Source organism: Schistocerca serialis, chromosome 6 (genome assembly GCF_023864345.2).
Source record: "Schistocerca serialis cubense isolate TAMUIC-IGC-003099 chromosome 6, iqSchSeri2.2, whole genome shotgun sequence".
Lineage (NCBI taxonomy): Eukaryota > Metazoa > Arthropoda > Insecta > Orthoptera > Acrididae > Schistocerca > Schistocerca serialis.
In genome coordinates, this window is record NC_064643.1 from 737,991,379 (window position 1) to 738,016,373 (window position 24,995).

The window sequence follows — 24,995 nt, forward strand, 5'->3', positions numbered from 1 at the left end:
ACTATTAATATTCGAAAGAGAAATGCAAAGAAAATTTTTGGACCGATAGATGATGAAAATAACATGTAATGGAGGGTTAAAGAAAGTGAAGAATTAAGAAAGCTATACGAATACCGCAACATCTTCGAAGTCTTGAAGAGGAGGATGTTGAACCCGGAAGGCCATTTAGCAAGAATAACGGAAAAAACCTACCTGAAATAGCAGTCGGCAGAACGGTAGGTGGAACACAGTATTGAGTCTTGTCCCCAGTCAGCTAACCTTTCATGGTCCTAAACTAAATGTTAGATAAACTGCTTACCATATTTCCTCTTTCACCAAACACACACGTACTCTGAATTCAGTCCTGACACTGTTATGTATACTGCTAAAAAAATGGTTCAAATGGCTCTGAGCACCATGGGACTTAACATCTTGGTCATCAGTCCCCTAGAACTTAGAAGTACTTAAACCTAACTAACCGAAGGGCATCACACACATCCACGCCCGAGGCAGGATTCGAACCTGCGACCGTAGCGGTCACTCGATTCCAGACTGAAGCGCATAGAACCGCACGGCCAAACCGGCTGGTGTGTATCCTGCTCCATACATATTTCGAATCCCATGTGGTCATTATACTATTACAACACCATCAAACCATGTGCTAAGACAATGCATAAAAAAGTGCCTGTTTCAGTGAATCACCAACACAATTCGATCTGTATCTTACAAAAAAAACTAAATCAATTTCTGTTTATAAAACTTGTGATTTAGAACACAGTGTTGCTACTTCACAGCCACTTTTGTATGATTTAAAATCTACAGAATAATGCACAGATTTATTGTTTGTTATGTACCTCGCAACAACACCCCCAGATGCAGCGATGAGGTGATATACACTTCTGGAAATTGAAATAAGAACACCGTGAATTCATTGTCCCAGGAAGGGGAAACTTTATTGACACATTCCTGGGGTCAGATACATCACATGATCACACTGACAGAACCACAGGCACATAGACACAGACAACAGAGCATGCACAATGTCGGCACTAGTACAGTGTATATCCACCTTTCGCAGCAATGCAGGCTGCTATTCTCCCATGGAGACGATCGTAGAGATGCTGGATGTAGTCCTGTGGAACGGCTTGCCATGCCATTTCCACCTGGCCCCTCAGTTGGACCAGCGTTCGTGCTGGACGTGCAGACCGCGTGAGACGACGCTTCATCCAGTCCCAAACATGCTCAATGGGGGACAGATCCGGAGATCTTGCTGGCCAGGGTAGTTGACTTACACCTTCTAGAGCACGTTGGGTGGCACTGGATACATGCGGACGTGCATTGTCCTGTTGGAACAGCAAGTTCCCTTGCCGGTCTAGGAATGGTAGAACGATGGGTTCGAGACGGTTTGGATGTACCGTGCACTATTCAGTGTCTCCTCGACGATCACCAGTGGTGTACGGCCAGTGTAGGAGATCGCTCCCCACACCATGATGCCGGGTGTTGGCCCTGTGTGCCTCGGTCGTATGCAGTCCTGATTGTGGCGCTCACCTGCACGGCGCCAAACACGCATACGACCATCATTGGCACCAAGGCAGAAGCGACTCTCATCGCTGAAGACGACGCGTCTCCATTCGTCCCTCCATTCACGCCTGTCGCGACACCACTGGAGGCGGGCTGCATGGTGTTGGGGCGTGAGCGGAAGACGGCCTAACGGTGTGCGGGACCGTAGCCCAGCTTCATGGAGACGGTTGCGAATGGTCCTCGCCGATATCCCAGGTGCAACAATGTCCCTAATTTGCTGGGAAGTGGCGGTGCGGTCCCCTACGGCACTCCGTAGGATCCTACGGTCTTGGCGTGCATACGTGCGGCGCTGCGGTCCGGTCACAGGTCGACGGGCACGTGCACCTTCCGCCGACCACTGGCGACAACATCGATGTACTGTGGAGACCTCACGCCCCACGTGTTGAGCAATTCGGCGGTACGTCCACCCGGCCTCCCGCATGCCCACTATACGCCCTCGCTCAAAGTCCGTCAACTGCACATACGGTTCACGTCCACGCTGTCGCGGCATGCTACCAGTGTTAAAGACTCCGATGGAGCTCCGTATGCCACGGCAAACTGGCTGACACTGACGGCGGCGGTGCACAAATGCTGCGCAGCTAGCGCCATTCGACGGCCAACACCGCGGTTCCTGGTGTGTCCGCTGTGCCGTGCGTGTGATCATTGCTTGTACAGCCCTCTCGCAGTGTCCGGAGCAAGTATGGTGGGTCTGACACGCCGGTGTCAATGTGTTCTTTTTTCCATTTCCAGGAGTGTAGTATTAAAACAAAAATTTAGGACAGCATATGGTGGAAACCCTTGTACACTAGAATTAGGCACCCCTATTCTCATTGCGTATGGAACAACTGAAAACGACAACCTTTATGTCGCAGTATTTGAGCAAATTAAAGAACTTCGTTATTTCTAATCTGAGGATGGTTGGCACTAATGTTACCCAGAGATAAGGGCCAGTAGCCTCAGTCCCCTACGACTGTCACCTTATTTTTATATCGGTTAATTTGTTTCTTTATTCTTTACATCAACGTGCTACATGTGTACAGCGAGTCTGTACCTGTACGTTCGTATTTGATCTGGGACAGTTCCATGTATTCACAACAACTATTATTTCCCCAGAAGAAAGAGAACAGAACAGTAAGTGGTCAGTGTTCACATAGACATTGGATTTTTCTTTTAGTTAACGAATTTAAGTGGTATAAATTAGATATTACTGCTGAAAAGCATACGTAATTAGTCATAAGAAGTAATTGTCTTCCTGGAGTTGCCCTAAGCAGTGTAAATACTGAATAATCTTTCAAGTATCACAAACGATCAGTCAGTTACAGTACTTTAGAGGCAGAATGTCGAAAATCGAAATTAGTTTCGCCAAATGTGGATTTTAATGGCACACCGTCCGATTCGAAATGCAGTGTGCACTTAAGCTGTTAATGAAAAATATTGGTACTTCAATGTACTCATATGGTTTCAGATCGTGAAAGAAATCGGCTCCCCTCCTACATCGAGATGAGGGATAGCTGCGCCTTGGGTAAAATGTACACGCAGTGTCTGCTCCGGATCCTCTAGGATGCTCTTTGTGACTGGGAATATGTGCTATTGCCTTTACGTGAGGAGAGTGTCAGAGCGGAAGCATTCGTGTCCTGTTGGACCGCCGCGCATTTGTCGGCAAGCCGTTCAGAAAGCGTGCCGTGGATCGGCTGTAGGGCAGTGTGGGAAACAGGTGAGAAAGCGGGGGGGGGGGGGGGGGGGGTCGACTGTGACACCGGGAATCAGTGGCAGCAGCCGCATCGCCTGCCAACCCTCCACTCGGAGTCTCTCTTTCTTGCGGTCCGAGTGGCACTAGCAGATTTCCCGCGGGGGATGGACGGGCATGCAAAGGAGCGGGCTGTGTGGCTGGGGATGGGGTATGGGGGTGGCCGCCCCCTGCCGCGGGCGGCGCTTGTTATCGGCGGCTCTGCGGAAGCAGCAGAGTCTCATGAAGGGCCGCCTCGTCCCAGCCTCTTCCTGAGCCTCCCTCTGTCTCTCTACCCCCCCCCCCCCCTCTCTCTCTCTCTCTCCCTCTGTCTGCTGCACTTAAATGCCTGCTCTGCTCCGACAAGGGGCCTTCTCTGCGCGTCGGCGGCCGAATTCCGTGAGGCCCAGTAGCCAGTGAGCGATCCTCTTATCTGACGCTACGTAGCCAATTAGTTACCTACTTCATCCGTGGAGATTTTCACTTCCTTTACTTAGATGCAAATACATTGCGCTTATAAATGAATATCGGGGTTTTACCGCTTTATAATATTTATTACATTAAGCTTACAGTTATAAATTATATGTCAAATGAAAGAGCAACTCAAACAGCTGTGTTTGGCACCAGTACGCATGCGCTGCGCCATATGTTTCCAGCGCAATCCGCTAGACAGCAGTAATAGTGAAGATGGCGACTAGTGATCAGAAAGCGTTTTGTGGTTTGCAGTTTGCAAAGACCGAATCTGCAGCTACTGTGCTACGTTCGTTCCGGCTGAAGTTCGGTTGTGATCCTCCAAGTGAGAAGATGCCGGCTGCCTTTGTAAAGGGAAGAGCACAGGACGACCAAGAGTTAGTGAAGAGACTGTTGAGCGACTGAGAGAATCGTTCCCTTGTAGCCCAAAGAAATCAGTCGGGAAGGCTAGTGGTGAGTTAGAAGTTCCCGTGTCGACTGTTTGCAAAGTTTCAAGAAACGCGTACACTACGTCCGTACCGTTCACAGTTTTTACACTCTGTAAAGCCGGCAGACTATTGATTAAATGCCAACTTCGCAAGTGAAATGTTGCTTAATGTCGATGAAGATTTTCTGGATCATATTGTCCTCAGTGATGAATCGACCTTTCACCTTAGTGGACACGATAACTCTCACAATGTGTTCATCTGGGGCTCAGAAAATGCTCACGAGATGGTACAAATGCAACGAGATTCCTCTAAAGTGACTTATTTTGTACCTTATCCCGGCGGAAGGTTCACGGGTCCTTCTATTTTGGTGAACCTACTGTAACTCGCACTTATTACCTTCATACACTAGTGCAATGACTCTTCTCTCAGTAGGAAGAAAATGAGCCAGAGAACTTCATTTTCTAACAAGATGGTGCGCCACCTCACTGGCATAGTGCAGTATGCGACTGGTCGAACTTCACTGTAGCCAAGTACTGGATAGACCGCAAGGGGCCAAATGGCGGGGCTTGCTTTGCATGGCCTTCATGTTCACCTGACCTAACGCCATGCGATTTTTTTCCTTTGTGTCTTCATCAAGCATCGCGTGTACGTGCCTCCACTACCAGCAGATCTCCCTGAACTAAGAAACCGGATTGAAGCAGCTGTTGCTACAATCACTTAAGACACACTTATCAACGTTTGGAAAGAACTCGGTTATAGACTTGATGTGTGTCGTGTGACAAATGGTGCTCACATTGAACATTTATAAGGTTCTTGGCAAAACTGTTTGAGTTGCTCTTACGTTCAAGATATCATTTATAACTGTAAGTTTAATATAACAAATATTACAAAGCGTTAAATCCCCAATATTCATATATTAACACCCTATATATCACTCTCTTCTATTGTAGTCTGGTATTAGTAGCCGGCCGGTGTGGCCGTGCGGTTAAAGGCGCTTCAGTCTGGAACCGCGTGACCGCTACGGTCGCAGGTTCGAATCCTGCCTCGGGCATGAATGTGTGTGATGTCCTTAGGTTAGTTAGGTTTAAGTAGTTCTAAGTTCTAGGGGACTTATGACCACAGATGTTGAGTCCCATAGTGCTCAGAGCCATCTGAACCATTTCTTTGGTATTAGTAAATACACTGGCTAACATGCAAAGAAAAGTATCTATGTGCTAAGTCTTGCACATACACACCATAGCGGTATTGTCTGTAAAAGGTGGAAAAACGTGCCTCGGTAGCGCAGTGGGTAGCGCGTAAGTCTCATTTTTTTGTAAAAGGTGGAAAGGCCAGAGTGGTTTAGTGTTGTTCCTGTGTACCACTGTATCTAGATTCTTCGCTATCTTCCTGTTATTAATATACAAATTGATAATTTTAAGCATTTTGGTTTCGTAATCGTTTTAAGTTTACAGGTATTAAAAATGCAACACTTTTAATCTTTGTTAGTGTAACAGTACATTAACTGGCAAAACTCCTAGTATCGCATCGGACCTCCTTTTGGGTTGGGTTGTCTGGGGGAAGAGACCAAACAGCGACGTCATCGGTCTCACCGGATTAGGGAAGGACGGGGAAGGAAGTCGACCGTGCCCTTTCAAAGGAACCATCCTGGCATTTGCCTAGAGTGATTCAGGGAAATCACGGAAAACCTAAATCAGGATGGTCGGACGTGGGATTGAACCGTCGTCCTCCCGAATGCGAGTCCAGTGGACTAGCCTCCTTTTGTCCGGCGTTCTGCAACAACTCAACGCGGCATGGACTCAACAAGTTGTTGGAAGTCCTTTACATAAATATTAAACCATGCTGCATCTACAGCCAACCGTAACTGCGAAAGTGTTGCCGGTGCAGGATTTTGAGGAAGAACTGAACTCTCGATTAATTCCTATAAGTGATCGATAGGACTCACGATGTTCAGGAAATTGGGTGACCTAATCATTCGTTCGAACTGTCCAGAATGTTCTTCACAACATTCGTGAACCATTGTGGCCCGGTGACATGGCGCATTGTCATCCATAAAAATTCTATCGTAATGGTCTCCAAGCAACTGGACATAACCATTTCCTGCCAATAATCTACGTCTACATCTACATTTATACTCCGCAAGCCACTCAACGGTGTGTGGCGGAGGGCACTTTACGTGCCACTGTCATTACCTCCCTTTCCTTTTCCAGTCGCGTATGGTTCGCGGCAAGAACGACTGCCGGAAAGCCTCCGTGCGTGCTCGAATCTCTCTGATTTTACATTAGTGATCTCCTCTCGAGGTATAAGTAGCGGGAAGCAATATATTCGATACCTCATCCAGAAACGCACCCTCTCGAAACCTGGACAGCATGCTACACCGCGATGCAGAGCGCCTCTCTTGCAGAGTCTGCCACTTGAGTTTGCTAAACATCTCCGTAACGCTATCACGCTCACCAAATAACCCTGTGACGAAACGCGCCGCTCTTCTTTGGATCTTCTCTATCTCCTATGTCAACCCGACCTGGTACGGATCCCACACTGATGAGCAATACTCAAGTATAGGCCGAACGAGTATTTTGTAAGCCACCTCTTTTGTTGATGGACTACATTTTCTAAGGACTCTCCCAATGAATCTCAACCTGACACCCGCCTTACAAAAAATTAAATTTATATGATCATTCCACTTCAAATCGTTCCGTACGCATACTCCCAGATATTTTACAGAAGTAACTGCTACCAGTGTTTGTTCCGCTATCATACAATCATACAATAAAGGATCCTTCTTTCTATGTATTCGCAATATATTACATTTGTCAAGGATCAGTTGCCACTCCCTGCACCAAGTGCCTATCCGCTGCAGATCTTCCTGCATTTCGCTGCAATTTCCTAAGCTGCAACTTCTCTGTATACTACAGCATCATCCGCGAAAAGCCGCATGGAACTTACGACACTATCTACTATGTCATTTATATATATTGTGAAAAGCAATGGTCCCATAACTCCCCTGTGGTACGCCAGAGGTTACTTTAACGTCTGTAGACGTCTCTCGATTGCAAACAACATGCTGTGTTCTGTTCGCTAAAATCTCTTCAATCCAGCCACACACCTGGTCTGATATTCTGTAGGCTCTTACTTTGTTTATAAAGCGACAGTGTGGTACTGTATCGAATGCCTTCCGGAAGTCAAGGAAAATGACATCTACCTGGGAGCCTGTATCTAATATTTTCTGGGTCTCATGAACAAATAAAGCGAGTTGGGCCTCACTCGATCGCTGTTTCCGGAATCCATGTTGATTCCTACAGAGTAGATTCTGGGTTTCCAGAAATGACATGATACGCGAGCAAAAAACGTGTTCTAAAATTCTACAACGATGTCAGAAATATTGGTCTATACTTTTGCGCATCTACTCGACAACCCTTCTTGAAAACTGGAATTACTTGTGCTCTTTTCCAATCATTTGGAACCTTTCCTTCCTCTAGAGACTTGCGGTACACGGCTGTTAGAACAGGGGCCAAGTTCTTTCGCGTACTCTGTATAGAATCGAATTGGTATCCCGTCAGGTCCAGTGGACTTTACTCTGTTGAGTGATTTCAGTTGCTTTTCTATTCCTTGGACACATACTTCGATGTCAACCAGTTTTTCGTTCGTGCGAGGGTTTGGAGAAGGAACTGCAATGCGGTCTTCCGTCTGTGAAACAGCTTTGGAAAAAGGCGTATAGTATTTCAGCTTTACGAGCGTCATCATCTGTTTCAATGCCATCATAATCGCAGATTGTCTGGATATGCTGTTTCGATCCACTTACTGATTTAAAGTAAGACCAGAACTTCCTAGGGTTTTCTGTCAAGTCGGTACATAGAATTTTACTTTCGAATTCACTGAACGCTTCACGCATAGCCCTCCTTACGCTAACTTTGACATCGTGTATCTTCTGTTTGTCTGAGAGGTTTTGGCTGCGTTTAAACTTGCAGGGAAGCGCTCTCTGCTTTCGCAGTAGTTTCCTAATTTTGTTGTTGAACCACGGTGGTATTTTCCCGTCCCTCACAGTTTTACTCGGCACGTATCTGAGTAAATGCATTTTACGATTGCCTTCAACTTTTTCCATAAACACTCAATATTGTCAGTGTCGGAACAGAAATTTTCGTTTTGATCTGTTAGGTAGTCTGAAATCTGCCTCCTACTACTTTTGCTAAACAGATAAACCTTCCTCCCTTTTTTGTATTCCTATTTACTTCCACATTTAGGGATGCTGCAACGGCCTTATGATCACTGATTCCCTGTTCTCCGCTTACAGAGTCGAAAAGTTCGGGTCTGTTCGTTATCAGTAGGTCCAAGATGTTATCTCCGCCAGTCGGTTCTCTGTTTAATTGCTCGAGGTAATATTCGGATAGTGCACTCAGTATAATGTCAACTCGATGCTCTGTCCCTACCACCCGTCCTTAACATCTGAGTGTACAGATGGACCAGAGGACCCAGCCCACTGCATATAAACACAGCCCAAAACATTACGGAACACCATCAGATAGCACACTGCCATGTTGACAACTTGGGTCCGTGACTTCGTGGGGTTTGCGCCACTCTCGAGCCTTGCCGTCAGCGGTTACTTACTGAAATTGGAACCCAGCTGACGTGACCAAGATGTCGTGTTGTTATCAAAGGCAATCGCGGCGGTCGTCTATTGCCATAGCACGTTAATGTCATATTTCACTGCATTCGTTGTCCGTCACACGTTGATCTCTGAACATATTTCAGGCAGTGATGCTTGACTGTTAGCACTGACAACGCTACGTAAACGCAGTGAAGTCCGTGAGTTGTCTATGATGAGGTAACGCCTGAAATTCCGTATTCTCGGTACATTATTGAGGCTGTGGGTCTTGGAATATTGAATTCCCTAACGATTTCCGAAACGGAATGCAACATGCGTCCGCCTCCAACTACCATTCCGCGTTGAAGTTTATTAATTCCCCTCGTGCAACTCTAACCACATCGGAAACCTTTTCACATGAACCATATGAGTACAAAAGACAGCTCCGCCAAAACACTGCCCTTTCGTATCATGTGTGCGCAATACTACAGCGATTTGTATATGTGCATCACACGACTTTCGTCACCTCAGTCTATAATATCGTGAAAATACTGTCTATGTTGGAATTTAAGTGGCAGGTCATTCATAAGTGGCAACACGTAAAATAGATAAAAAGAGAACGTTACCAGGCCAGGTAGGACATATAAAGGGGTGTGGACGGCATTAGATATTTTGTGATCACTTTAAACGAAATGGCATGGACTCGTGTGACATAGTGTCGTCAGCACGTGAGAGAGTATGAAGGGGGCCTCGTTGTAACAAAAGTTTCCCATTCATTCAGGCAAGCAGTAAAAGAAACAAAACAAAAGTTCGGAGTAGGTATTAATATCCATGGAAAAGAAATAAAAACTTTGAGGTTCACCGACGACATTGTAATTGTCAGAGACAGCAAAGGACTACGAAGAGCAGTTGAACGGAATGGACAGTGTCTTTAAAGGAGGGTATAAGATTAACGTCAACAAAAGTAAAATGAGGCTAATGGAATATAGTCGGATTAAGTCGGATGATGCTGAGGGAATTAGATTAGGAAATGAGACACTTATAGTAGTAAAGGAATTTTGCTATTTGGGGATCAAAATATCTGATGATGGTTGAAGTGGAGAGGACATAAAATGTAGACTGGCAATGGCAAGGAAAGCGTTTCTGAAGAATAAAAACTTGTTAGCATCGAAAATAGATTTAAATGCCAGGAAATCGTTTCTGAAAGTATTTGTATGGAGTGTAGCCATGTATGGAAGTGAAACGTGGACGATAACTAGTTTGGACAAGAATAGAATAGAAGCTTTCGAAATGTGGTGCTACAGAAGAATGCTGGAGAATAGATGGGTATATCACATAACTAATGAGGAGGTATTGTACAGAATTGGGGAGAAAATGAGTTTGTGGCACAACTTGACTAGAAGAAGGGATCGGTTGGTAGGACATGTTCTGAGGCATCAGGGGATCACAAATTAACTATTGCAGGGCAGCGTATAGTGTAAAAATCGTAGAAGGAGACCAAGAAATGAATACACTAAGCAGATTCAGAAGGATGTAGGCTGCAGTAAGTACTGGGAGATGAAGAATCTTGCACAGGGTAGAGTAGCATGGAGAGCTGCATCAAACCAGTCTCAGGAATGGAGACAACAACACTCATTCAGGCTGGCTTGTACAGCAACTGTATTAAGATTATTTAGAAGGTAAAACAGCCTTGGTTGTGAACATTATATTTTAGTGGCTCATTTTCTTTTTTAGGTCTTCATTACATTTCTACAACAAAGAATACAAAAAAATATAAACACTCGTGGGTATGGTACTATCACGCACAGATCTCAGTAAAAATGTCAGCTTACGTATGCTGTTAATCTATGAAATAAGTATACGCCAAGATCGCGCTAAACAAGCATGTACCTATACAATAAATAAGAGTAATAAGAAGAAGTACGGCAGCAGAGGCAAAATGGGAAGTGCAAACATATCCTAGGATATACACATGACGCCACCGAGGTCAGTGCAGCCATTGGGCCACACATACAGAATTACAAACCTGTGGCTTCATTTAAATACAGTGTGGTGAAGCTGATCATCACAACTGAAGACAAGCCTGTAAACAGTTAAGCGTTGGACTAGGTGCGTTGTTGAGATTATTAGTAGCGGATACTGACATAGATGGCGTGCGTCAGTATTTTTAATTACGGATTTAAATAAAAGTAAATGTTCATGATCGTCATTAACATCATCATTTAGTAGTCATAAACCGGCTAATTATTCGCATGGCAGATGAAAAAAATATACAAGTACGTAAACATAAAACGCAACGAAATGATCAACACAGCCAGTCCACGAATCATGACTGAATAGAACTGTAACATCACAAAACCTGATTACATGTGTTTGCCCATATACTTCTGTCTCGGGCATCCTCAATGCTGGTTGATGGATTTGCTTCTTCCTGAGTCACTAGAATAGCGTCTACACATTTCATTCGTGGACGACCTCTTGCACACCTACCAGTTGGCTGATAAACTAATACACTGTTAGGGAGAGTACCCTCAGCTTGAAGAGCATGTCTTGCTTACTATAGTCTTCTTGCAGCCACTCAATGTCATATTTCATAAGCAGCCGATATAGCTCATAACTGTGTCTTCTTTCCTGTATTCCAGTTTCTATATTGTACGACGGGCCAGTATCTTTTCTTAAAATCTTCCTCTCAAGTGCATTGTTTGTGTATTTGCTCGTGTCTCACAACCAAGCAACATTACCAGTCGCAGTAGTTACATGTACCGCCGAATCTTGTTTTCCTGAGATACAATTCGTGACATCTATAGGTGATTTAAGCTGTAGTACACCCGGTTCGCATGCATTATCGTTTGCCATATTCACCTCTGCACCTCATTTTTAGTCGAAAGTATTGATCCCAGATACATGAATGGTTCGACTCTTGCAAAACTGTCATCGTCTGTACTAATACAAACTAAAAATTAGGCTACTGAACACAAGACAATCTAAAGACAGAACACGTTAAAAAATTACTAAACATGATGGGATATTGCTATATAGAACTTAGGAGAGGAACATTTAGTTGGAGTACCAGAAGGCCGCACGCGTTCTAGGACGTAATGGTAGGTAATGTGGGCCTAAATAAAATGCAATAAAAGTAGAGAGCATAGTCTACGTGAATAGGAATGGATATAACAACTGTATCAATAAGAATTAAACATTTTTTTCGGCAAAGGGTCAGCCTACCAAATATTATTAAAATTAACATCATCAAGACGAAATAATTCTAACTTTTACTAATCACAAAATTGTTGAGGCTTTCGTGGCTACTTGTTGACAAACTGCCTATTGGCTTCCGTCTCGGGTTCTTCGGCCGACGTTCATCTACTGATTTTTCTGACGTTTCGCCAGCAAGAGTAGCTGGAATTTTCAAAGCTTCTCCCTCCATTGCCGGTGGTGAACTGGAGCCGAGCTCGCGGCCGCAGACTATATGTACCTGGCGCGCCAACGTCCGAGGGCTTCTCCGCGGTCATTTCCGGTGCGGTTCTCCTCTTGATACCTGCGACGGTCGTTCGCTGCAGTACGGGAAGCCAGGATCCGTTGACCTTAAGGCTTTCCTCTTTCTTGTTCAAACTGTTCGCGTATTTTTGTATCTCTACAGCTTCTCTGAACAAGCGCGTGTGATAGTGCTTCTCTACACCCACAACTTCCGTGTCGGCGAATTTTATTACGTGGTCGGTCTCATTCAGTGCGTGTTCTGCCACGGCCGATTTTACTAATCAGCTGATGACTATGCAGTTTATCACAGATCGTGCATGTACGTTCAAGAATTTCCAGTTCTTTAACATGATAGGCTTCCTGTCTTTGCAAATTGACGCTTCGTTGATGTTTTTATTTTGACCTGTGCATGATAGGAACATACCCACAACTGTTGATATTTTCCGTTCTTCTTGTCACAGAAAATCTGATGGTGCCCGAAAAAGGCGAAATACCTCATTAAACTACAATTTTCGTGAACGAGACTACTTTACTTCAAAACTGGACTAAATATAGGTCTCCATTTGTCCGTCGAATCTAATCGTACATTGTCCAGATTTTGGGGGCTTTCCTATATGACAGTGACCTTTTGTTTCACTGCATAGCAACGTGAGGGCAGGTAAACTTGTCATCCAAGTTCCGGTCGACGACGTCGACCTCACGGAAGGATCGCCATATTATGCACAAAGCATACAGCAGCCCCTTCAGATATGCGCCTGGGAACGGTGAACATTGTAATCGGCTCACTGCAATACTCTTATTCTGTTCAATCCAGCACCGTCAATCGGAGACTTAGCACATGGAGTAGGGACGCCTAAATCGGCTGGGCTTGGAGTGGTGCCGTGACCGACACATAGACTGCTGACGATTGGCGTCTCATTGCGTCTAGTGTTAAATCGTGGTTCAACGCTACCACGGATGACCATAGTTGGCGAGTAAGGCGGCGACCCTGGAGAGGTTGCAGTTTTCCAATGTTTTAAAGAGGCACAGTGTCACTTCTGGGTTCACGATATGCAACGCCAAACGGCATGACTTCAGGTAACGATTGTTAGTGATTGTGGGAACTCTGACGGCACCAAGATACCACATGAACATCCTGCACCCCTGTGTTTCCTACTGTACGACACTAGCGTTGTGCCGTTATTCATGAGTACAATGCTCGTTCACACATGGCACGTGTCTCTATGTGTGTGGTGTTGAGATACTCCAGCAGCCAGCAATATCACCAGACCTGTCAGGATAGAACATCTACGAGAACAGCTAGGGCGTTGAAGAGTCACTGTGTCACTATCCAAGATATTCGAGGACCGGTCACTACAGTTGTGGGACAGCTTGCTTCAGGGCAAGATACAGTGTCTGTATGACACACACCGAACAGAATACGCATCCAAGCCAGAGAGGGTGTAACGTCATACTGATGAGTGGTCTGATACTGCCGAGTTTTTAATCTGACTACATTTCGTAATCACTGCAAAAACATTATGACCACTACTCACCGCAACGTTGGATATCGCCTGGTGGCCTTGCAGGCACGTGACGCGATACCAGAAGTACCACTATGTGATCAAAAGTATCCGGATAGCAGGCTGAAAATTACATACAAGTTAGTGGCGCCCTCCATCCGTAGTGCTGGAATTCAATACGGTTATGGCCTACCCTTAGCCTTGATGACAGCTTCCACTCTCGCAGGCATACGTTCGGTCAAGTGCTGGAAGATTTCTTGGGGAATGCCAGCCCATTATTCACCAAGTGCTGCACGGAGGAGAGGTATCGATGTCGGTCGGTGAGGCCTGGCACGGCGTTCCAAAATATCCGAAAAGCGTTCTATAGGATTCAGGTCAGTCCATTGCAGCAATGTTACTGTCGTGTAACCACTCCGCCACAGGCCGTGCATTCTGAACACGTGCTCGAGCGTGTTGAAATATGCAGTCGCCATGAGCGAATTGCTCTGCAACAGGGGAAGCTAGAAGGTGCTTAAAATATCAATGTAGGCCTGTGCTGTGATAGTGCCACGCAAAACAACAAGGGGTGCAAGCCCCTGCAAGGAAAACGCACCATAACACTAACATCTCCGAATTTTACTGTTGACACTACACACCGGGCAGTCGCCATGCCCACACCCTGCCCTCGGGTCGCCACATTGTGTTCCGTGATTCGTCACTCCACACAACGTTTTTCCACTGTTCGATCGTCCAGTGTTTACGCTCCTTACACCAAGCAAGGCGTCGTTTGGCATTTACAGCACTGATGTGTGGTTTATGAGCAGCCGCTCGGCTGTGATATCCAAGTTTTATCACCTCCCGCCTGTCATAGTACTTGCAGCGGATCCTGATGCGGTTGGAACTCCTGAGTGATAGTCTGGAAAAATGTCTACCTATTGCACATTACGACCCTCTTCCACTTTTAGCTGACTCTGTCAGTCAACAGAAGACGTCGGCCTGAACGCTTTTGTGCTGTTCGTGTCCCTTCAGGTTTCCACTTCACTATCAGATCGCAGGAGTGTGGAAATATCGCCTACAGACGTATGACACAAGTGACACCCAATCTCATGACCACGTTCGAAGACTGTCGTTCCGCGGAGCGCACCATTCTGCTCTCTCAGGATGTCTAATGGCTTCTGAGGTCACTGATATAGAGTACCTGGCAGTAAGTGGCAGCACGATGCATCTAATATGAAAAACGTATATTTTTGGGACTGTCCGATTACTTTTGATCACACACTGTATGTAAGCACAGCAGACACGGAGAAGGGATCACGCTAGCGGGATATAGGCTGCATATGGGTCAATTCATTGAGATAAGAGACTGTGACAAAGGGTAGATTATTATTACGTCGAGTCAGTGAATGAGTATTCCGGAAACGGCGACTCTGGCCGAATGTTCACATGCTATTGTCGTAGGCATCTACGGAAAGGGTCAGAACTAGGGTGAAAACACCACTAGGCGCTAAATGGTTGGACGTGTACGACTGTACACAGAACGTAGGTTTCACAGGCTTGTCTCCTCTGTAAAGTAGGATATATGATGATCTATGAGGTCCCTCCCGAGAGAACACAATGTTGGTGCACGCACAAGGATTTCGGGGCACACCACTCACCGTATAATGCGAACATGGAATTCCACAGCAGCCCACCCCTACTTGTTCCCGTATTGACGAAACTACATTGTCAGTTACGATTGTTGTGGGCACGGGAGTATTGGAATTGGTCCATCGATCAATCCGAACGTGTCGGCTCTTCGGGTGAATCACATTTTTGCTATGCTAGGTCGTTGGTCGTCTCCACAACCTCGTCATCCAGGTGAACGGTGGCTCTAAATGTGCTGTGTACTGAGGACGCAGGTTGGTGGTGTAACCTCCGCGTGACACAGTACTCGTTAAAGCCTGTACCATGGTAAGTGAGCGGGGTTCACCTTATGAGAAAGATATCGCGCGTGTTCCTGAATGGTAGCCAATCAGACTCTGTAATAACAAAAATCCGTCAAGCTAGTTCGAAATGCAACTACACGTCAGGATGGACCAAAAGCAACACTGAAGATGCTACCAATTTGATAATAATACGGTCGCGAGCCTAATTAGGCATTAACTAAGTTTCTTCCCCGTACAAGTTGGTAGATATTCATGCAAAACAACAAGTAGTAACACTGCATAATATAGTAGAATTTTAGAACCAGAAAATATATGGAACTGATAGTTTCACGTTCTGTACTGATATGGAAAAACCATGAATACGTAGCACTACACTATAATGTATACTACAAATCTTTATACTGTCTATCAATCTGATTAAAATCGGGCATAGGTTACCCTAGAAATATCACTTTCTTGCCACACACAAAATGTCAGTTTTCATAAAGATGAAACTCTCATAAATTGTGACTTTTATAAAGACTTTAACTTTTGCTGGTCAAACCAATTTGGAACACTTCAGAATTCAAATGAATAAAAGGAGGGGAGGGGGGGGGGACCCTGAAGCTGTTATGATCATTGTATTAAAAATGATTACTGAATTTATTATGCGTTTAAGATTTCCAGTATATAAGTTACTACTCTTTTCATCTTATTTACTGCTCATTTAAATACCTTTATATCTGTCTCGAAATAATTAAACTTCATTACTGTGTCAATATTAATGCTATCTTTCAACTTCGTTAGACCTTCGTTATTCATTTACTGGTTCATTAGCAAAACATTTCTTTAAACACCATTTTAACATAGCTAGGTCTGCAAATAATTATTATTAACACAAAATTTAATTTTTCATTTCGGGACACTCGGATTGCACAATATTTGGAAAGGACCCTGTCTAGGTTAGTTGTGAGGATAATTAAATGATGGGAAAATTCTGGTAAAATTTAGGTTATTATTGCACAGTTCACTCTCTGATCCACACGAATACAGTACTAAAAGTTTCTACCTGCTAGTATCGATGCGGCGGTTGGAGGGGGGCGAAATGGCGAGGCACAGAGCACACATACAACCACAGCTATGGCTCTTGACGTATCGGCACTTTAATTCTTCTTAGCATCGCAATACTTTTCCATTTAGTGCCTATGGAATTTTGCCATGCTGTGTGGGCATTGGAACGGCATACCCGAGGCTCAGAGAAGCTATGTCTTCCAGGAGAGCGTCCTCGCTCCAGAAGGTGTTGCTCAAACCAGTGCCAAACTCCAACTGCTGAGCCCGTTGTGCCGTGCAGTGCCCGCGCGCATTTTCCCGCGCTCGCCTGCCACCCACCTTTTATCGCTCCCTGACAGACGGGGCATTCACCCGAGGTTTTGCATTCTACATACCATAGCACATTGCCTACGCATGGACCAGACGCACAGTTACAATTTTAAACATCTTACAACAGTTCCAAAATTTGTTACATTTCAGTTCTATCACGATATTACTTGACATTTGACATAAACATTAATATTCACATTGAAACTTGTTTACAGTTTTCTTAACACAGTGGCATGAAACAAAAAATAAATGAAATCAGAACATCAATTACACAAGTTTATCGAAAAATCTGAAGAAAAAAAATTACTTATATGTACAACAGTACAGAGTCGTTGTTGTTACAGTGGCAGCAGTAAAAGGCTGTGGGAGATATTCTCCTACGTTTGCATGATACCGGTGGTAGAAATCGAAGTCAAGCTAACAATTGCCAACCGCCTACATTGCTTTGTGCTTGATGTCTTCCCCGATGGCGACGTCACCTTTCAGCAGTATAACCGTCCGTGTGACGCAGTCAGAACCGTGCTACTGTGGTTTGAGGCCCAGTATGATGAAAGCGTGTTGGTGTCTCGGAGACCAGATTCGTCTGATGTAAATCCTACAGAACCCACCTGGGGCGCTGTTGCCATCACCACGTCCGCGTCCTGTTACTCACACTGTGACCTTACACGTAGCTACAGAAACCTACTAACAGACTGTCGGATGGCTGATGCGCAGAATCAGCGATATATTTCGTTCCAAAGTGGGACAAACAAAGTATTAAGCAGGTGGTCATAATGTTTTGGCTCATCAGTGTGAATCACATACCCTCTCAACCCCTGAATTTTCATTTCGTTTCCTCCTTCCGTTCTGTGTGCTTCATCTCCTTATTGTTACGCAGTGAATAGTCGACGCATGATATTATCCACAATACACTGGACGTACCATGAGTTTGTCCTTCCCTCTTGGTCACCTAGGATACATGTAAAAATTTTAATTCCTTTCGATGTCCTATTTCCCTTATTTCCAATAATATTCCATGTTTTCAACGTGTCTGATTCAGTCTTTCTTCAAACTATCTCATACCTTTTCTCTTACTGTATCCAAGAGAATGGCGGTTGAATTCCGTGTCCGATCATCCAGATTAAGATTTTACGTCATTTCCTTACAATCAGCTAACCGCCTTGGTTATTAGTTAACATTTCCCGTTCTACCCAAATTCTCATCTTGTCACGCTTCAGTAGCGTCCACTGTCGATTCACGTACATGCTCGCAGCGAGTCCCGTATTCCCGCATTAGGCTCAGACCCTGTACTGTATCTGCACTGAAATTATCAAGCCAGTCATGCCTGCAGATGAAATATCGGACATGTCTGACAGAACACACACACCAATCTTACATACAGAAGGCCTATCTCCTTGCTTTATGAGGGTGATTGGCTTGAAAGTCCCTCTTGGAGATGTTCAGATTTTGGTGAATAGTTTCAACGACACCAAAAAACAATTTTACTGGTGATTCAAGAGCCCTCGAATGAGGTTAGGCCAATGTGTAGTTCCATTTGGAATAAAACATAACTTTTTTCCATATCTGGTTTGTGATCCAATAGTAAAACTAAAGTTATAGACCACTATGAGTAAAAACGAGACAGATTAAAATTTATTTCTGAAGATTAGTCATTGGAACAAGTGTCCTGTTTTAATAATTTATAGTGCAATATCAACGTAATTGAATATAATGGCATACAGAATAAGATAAATGTAGTACAGTGCAAATTGGGTTTTATCAATGAATCGTTGAAAAACAAGACGACAAAAGACACAAGATTAAAATTTCACAAAGTAGCGGTTGTGGTTATCTTGGCAGTGAGTCTTTGGTTGCAATAAATGTTAGAGTATTCTGAGACGAATTTGTAAGCTCTTTCAAACTTTTCTCACTTTGGGATCTTATAAGAACTGAGAAAATACCAGAAGAAGATGACAACATGGAAGAATATACAAAGAAATGGAGACCACATCTTAGAAGTACGCAAGATGAGAGAATTTCAGTTATTTTAAACAAGTACAAGCTATCAGGACAAAGAGATAATGGAAAGCCGAGGATCGTCATACAAATATGTAGTCGGAACTGGCATGTTGTTCCTATGACAGTTTGAAGGTCCCCACAGTTCGTTTTAGTGGTTTTGGCGACCAGATTTTCATCTCGACGGGTTCACGTGTTTACGGTTGACGTAGAGCTTTAGTAAGCCGGCGCAACGTACTTCATTTAACAGTATTGTATAATTTTATGATGCCTAACCACAGCGATACGTGTTACTTTTAAATCAAAATAACTTTGCTTCCGTGACAGTTTCGTTTTTTAATATATTACTAAAGCTTCAAATGAAAAAAAGACGAGAATGAGATTTTAGCTCATATGGGATTACGTGTATTAAGCATCAGATTGACATCCCTATATAAGCTGTACCACATGCAGAAAACCTTGTTCCGGTGTAATGAGTGCCTTAAAACAGGGTACAAATTTGAGGCGTTGTTGTTGTTGTTGTTGTGGTCTTCGGTCCTGAGACTGGTTTGATGCATCTCTCCATGCTACTCTATCCTGTGCAAGTTTCTTCATCTTCCAGTTCGTACTGCAGCCTACATCCTTCTGAATCTGCTTAGTGTATTCATCTCTTTGTCTCCATCTACAATTTTTATCCTCCATGCTGCCCTCCAGTGCTAAATTTCTGATCCCTTGATGCCTCATAACATGTCCTACCAACCGATCCCTTCTTCTTGTCAAGTTGTGCCACAAGCTCCTCTTCTCCCCAATCCTCTTCAATACTTCCTCATTAGTTATGTGACCTACTCATCTAAACTTCCGCATTCTTCTGTAGCACCACATTTCGAAAGCTTATAGTCTCTTCTTATCCAAACTATTTATCGTCCATGTTTCACTTCCATACATGGCTACACTCCATACAAATACTTTCAGAAACGACTTCCTGACACACTAATCTATACTATATGTTAACAAATTTCGGTTCTTCAGAAACGCTTTCCTTGCCATTGCCAGCCTACATTTTATGTCCTCTCTCCTTCGACCATCATCAGTTATTTTGCTCCCCAAATAGCAAAACTCCTTTGCTACTTTAAGTGTCTCATTGCCTAATCTAATTCCCTCAGCATCACCCGACTTAATTCGACTACATTCCATTATCATCGTTTTGCTTCTGTTGATGTTCATCTTATATCCTCCTTCGAAGACACTGTCCATTCTGTTCAACTGCTCTTCCAAGTCCTTTGCCGTCTCTGACAAAAGTACAATTTCATCGGCGAACATTAAAGATTCTATTCCTTCTCCATGGATTTTAATACCCACCGCGAATTTTTCTTTTGTTTCTTTACTGCTTGCTCAATATACAGATTGAATAACATCGGCGAGAGGCTACAACCCTGTGTCACTCCCTTCCCAACCGCTGCATCCCTTTCATGTAACTCGACTCTAATAACTGCCATATGGTTTCTGTACAAATTGTAAGTAACCTTTCGCTCCTTGTATTTTACCCCTGCCGCCTTCAGAATTTGAAAGAGAGTATTCCTGTCAACATTGTCAAAAGCTTTCTCTAAGTCTACAAATGCTAGAAACGTAGGTTGCCTTTTCTTAATCTAGCTTCTAGGATAAGTAGTAGGGTCAGTATTGCCTCACATGTTCCCATATTTCTACGGAATCCAAACTGATCTTCCCCGAGGTCGACTTGTGCCAGTTTTTCCGTTCGTCTGTAAAGAATTCGCGTTAGTATTTTGCTGCCGTGACTTATTAAACTGATAGTTCGGTATTTTTCACATCTGTTAACGCCTGATTTCCTTGGGATTGGAATTATTATGTTCTTCTTGAAGTCTGAGGGTATTTCGCCTGTTTCATACATCTTGCTCACCAGATGGTAGAGTTTTGTCAGGACTGGCTCTCCAAAGGCCGTCAGTAGTTCCAATGGAATGTTGCCTACTCCGGGGACCTTGTTCCAACTTAGGTCTTTCAGTGCTCTGTCAAACTATTCATGCAGTACCGTATCTCCCATTTCATCTTCATCTACATCCTCTCCCATTTCAATAATATTGTCCTCAAGTACATCGCCCTTGTATTGACCCTCTATATACTCCTTCCACCTTTCTGCTTTCCCTTCTTTGCTTGGAACTGGGTTTCCATCTGAGCTCTTGATGTTCATACAAGTGGTTCTCTTATCTCCAAAGGTCCCTTTAATTTTCCAGTAGGCAGTATCTGACTTACCCCTAGTGAGATAAGCCTCTACATCCTTACATATGTCCTCTAGCCTTCCCCTCTTAGCCATTTTGCACTTCCTGTCGATCTCATTTTTGAGACGTTTGTATTCCTTTTTGCCTGCTTCATTTACTGCATTTTTATATTTTCTCCTTCATCAATTAAATTCAATATTTCATCTGTTACCCAAGGATTTCTACTAGCCCTCGTCTGTTTACCTACTTGATCCTCTGCTGCCTTCACTACTTCATCCCTCAAAGCTACCCATTCTTCTTCTACTGTATTTCTTTCACCCACTCCTGTCAATTGTCCCTTATGCTCTCCCTGAAACTCTGTAAAACCTCTGGTTCTTTCAGTTTATTCAGGTCCCATCTCCTTAAATTCCCACCTTTTTGCAGTTTCTTCAGTTTTAATGTACAGTTCATAACCAATTGATTGTGGTCAGAGTCGACATCTGCCCCTGGAAATGTCTTACAATTTAAAACCTGGTTCCTAATCTCTGTCTTACCATTATATAACCTATCTGATACCTTTTAGTATCTCCAGGGTTGTTCCATGTATACAACCTTCTTTCATGATTCTTAAACCAAGTGTTAGCTATGATTATGCTGTGCTCTGTGCAAAATTCTACCAGGCGGCTTCCTCTTTCATTTCTTAGTCTCAATCCATATTCACCTACTACGTTCCCTTCTCTCCCTTTTCCTACTGACGAATTCCAGTCACCCATGCCTATTAAATTTTCGTCACCCTTCACTATCTGATAATTTCTTTTATTTCATCAAACATTTCTTCAATTTCTTCGTCACCTGCAGGGCTAGTTGGCAAATATACTTGTACTAATTTAATAGGCGTATGCTTCGTGTCTATCTTGGCCACAATAATGCGTTCACTATGCTGTGTGTAGTAGCTTACCCGCATTACTATTTTCCTATTCATTATTAAACCCACTCCTGCATTACCCCTTTTTGATTTTGTGCTTATAACCCTGTAGTCACCTGACCAGAAGTCTTGTTCCTCCTGCCACCGAACTTCACTAATTCCAACTATATCTAACTTCAACCTATCCATTTCATTTTTTAAATTTTCTAACCTACCTGCCCGATTAAGGGATCTGACATTCCACGCTCCGATCTGTAGAACGGCAGTTTTCTTTCTCCTCTTGAGTTTTCTCCGCCCGGAGATCCGAATGGGGGACTATTTTACCTCCGGAATATTTTACCCAAGAGGACGCCATCATCATTTACTACACAGTAAAGCTGAATGCCCTGGGGAAAAATTACGGCCGTAGTTTCCCCTTGCTTTCAGCCGTTCGCAGTACCAGCACAGCAAGGTCGATTTCAAGTGTATGGCCTCGAATATCGTTCGGAGCTGCCAGTTGGTGTGTTGATAGAGAGTCTTTAATCACGGCTAAGTAGGGATGCCTATGTCCACAGGAGGAGTTCCAGCGGGTGTACGCGCAGCTGGAACTGCTCAAGGAGAAGAACATGCGGCTGGGCAACCGCCACTTAGCGGCGCGCATCTCCGCCATGCAAGAGGCGGCGCGGTCGCCGGGCCTGCCCGAGGAGGCCGTCCCCGCCGCCTCCGCTGCCTCGCCGCCCCCGCAGCTCAACAGCGCGCTGGCCGCCGTCGCCGAGCGCCTCGTCGGCACGTCGGTGCCGGCGGCCGCCGCGGCGTCTCCACTCCCTGCCGCCGCCTCCGCCAACACCTCTTCCTCGGAGGCGGCTGCGGCCTCCGCCCCCGAGCTGGAGCTCTCGACGCCCCTGGACCCGCTGTCTTCGTCAGCCGCGGCCGCCGCAGTCGCCGCCGCCGCCGTGGGGGCGCCGTCCTCCACAGTGGTGCACCGACGCGGCTCCAGAAGGTCCGCCGCGGACGCCGATGGCGCGGCGTCCACCAGTCCGGACCAACGACGCAACCGCAACCTCAAGTCCGGTCACGCCAGGACGCACGCCATCGTCATCAACCTCGACGACAAGAACCGTTTTACCGAGGAAGTGACGGTGTGACGTTGTCACCGCCTCCAGCCCGTGGCCGGTGCTGTCACGACCCCACACGTGAGCTGCGTGTCAGCTCCATCCTGCGTATTCCTTGCCGCTGCAAGGAAACTGTCGCTCCTCCCCCGTTTCCTTTGACCTTATTCTGAGAACCACCGTCCACACGAAAATTCCGAACTGTTAATTTTGTTCCGAGCACAGTGCTTGAGCTCTCCGCGAATCGTTGGATCCGCTTTGTGGGTGCCGTCTGGCCTAAAGGATAACAGTGCAGTATCAAAGTGAACTTGTTAATTGTAATACTTCCTACGAATCTGTAAATATTTATCAGGCTGTCGTCGTACCTGCATAGTATTGGAGTATTGTATCAGAATCACAGACTCTAATGGAAGTCTATATCTACGGACACTGATAGAGTAAATGGTTCACGAAAATGCAACTACGGAAGAGAACAACTCCTCATCCAAGCCCATCTGGATGAATGTTCTTATCAGTACATTATAGCTACACGAGCTGACCCCCCTCTTATCGCACAAGCTCCACAATGCCAATTTTTCCACAGGATGAGAAATCATTATAGGAGCCCTAACTGGCCAATGATGAATGATGTGTCGTTCACAATAAACATGATAATACTTAAAACTTATCTGTTCTCCAAATGTGTCCTCGTCCAAGACGGATATGACGTCACTCCACCAACTGGAATTTTCTTCAAGTCGGTATTTCAGTTCTACCCCACCCATACTACCTCTGTGTCCCTTCCCGCACTTAATTAGGCTATATCGCTTGCCAAAGCGAACTGAAGACCTGTTCGGGGTGGATTCACCGTAGCATTTTTGCCTGAGACACAGACAGACGCCAACATCGTTTTAGGTCCAACAGTGCAGTGTCAAAGTAAAATTGTTAGTTGTAACACTTCCTACGAATCTGTAAATATTTATCAGGCTGTCGTCGTACCTGCATAATATTGGAGTATTGTATCAGAACCACTGACTGTAACAGAGGACACTGTTAGAGCCTCTACTTCGACATAAGTGGTTCACGCAATTGCAGTTACGGAAGGGATCTGAAGAGAACAACTCCTCATCCAAGCCCATCTGGATGAATGTTCTTATCAGTACATTATAGCTACACGAGCAGACCCTCCTCTTATCGCACAAGCACTACGACGTCGTTTATTCCACAGGATGATAAATCATTATAGCAGCCCTGACTGGCGAATAATGAATGATGTGTCGTTCACAACAAAACATGAATTGCTACAACGGTGATAATACTTGAAACTTATCTGTTCTCCAAATGCGTCCTCGTCCAAGACGGATATGCCATCACTCCGCCAACTTGAATTTTCTTCAAGTCGGTATCTTTAGTTCTACCCCACCCATACTACCTGTGTTCCCTTCCCGCACTTAATTAGGCTATATCGCTTGCCAAAGCGAACTGAAGACCTGTTCGGGGTGGATTCACCGTAGCATTTTTGCCTGAGACACAGACAGACGCCAACATCGTTTTATGTCCTAAGAATGATTATGCCAAGCGCTTCGGATCTAGCCCCCTTACGACAGTAAACGACCATTTATAAGAATAACACAAAGGTATCATACTAATGACACTTCTCCAGCAGTAGCCGTAGAGACAATTTCCACGGAGATGTCGGTTCGTCATCTTCTGTTTGAGTCGAATCCAGGCCAACAATCCTGAAGGTTAATTTGTCGCAGCTCTCCATTTTTACGCCTCACACGCCTCACACTTTCCTGTGACAGATATAAAAATATATTTAATTTCTTCATCC

The 24,995-nt window shown here is 44.7% G+C and overlaps 1 protein-coding gene across 1 annotated transcript in view; it reads left to right on the plus strand.

The window, feature by feature from the left end:
- LOC126485058 (probable G-protein coupled receptor CG31760) overlaps nucleotides 1-23,218 on the plus strand; it is a 613,409-nt gene extending 590,191 nt beyond the window's left edge. The window contains exon 11 of the mRNA XM_050108660.1: nucleotides 22,649-23,218. Within this exon, the coding sequence (XP_049964617.1) occupies nucleotides 22,649-23,218 (570 nt within the window). The remainder of the gene's footprint in view (nucleotides 1-22,648) is intronic.
- The last annotated feature ends 1,777 nt before the right edge of the window (nucleotides 23,219-24,995 follow it).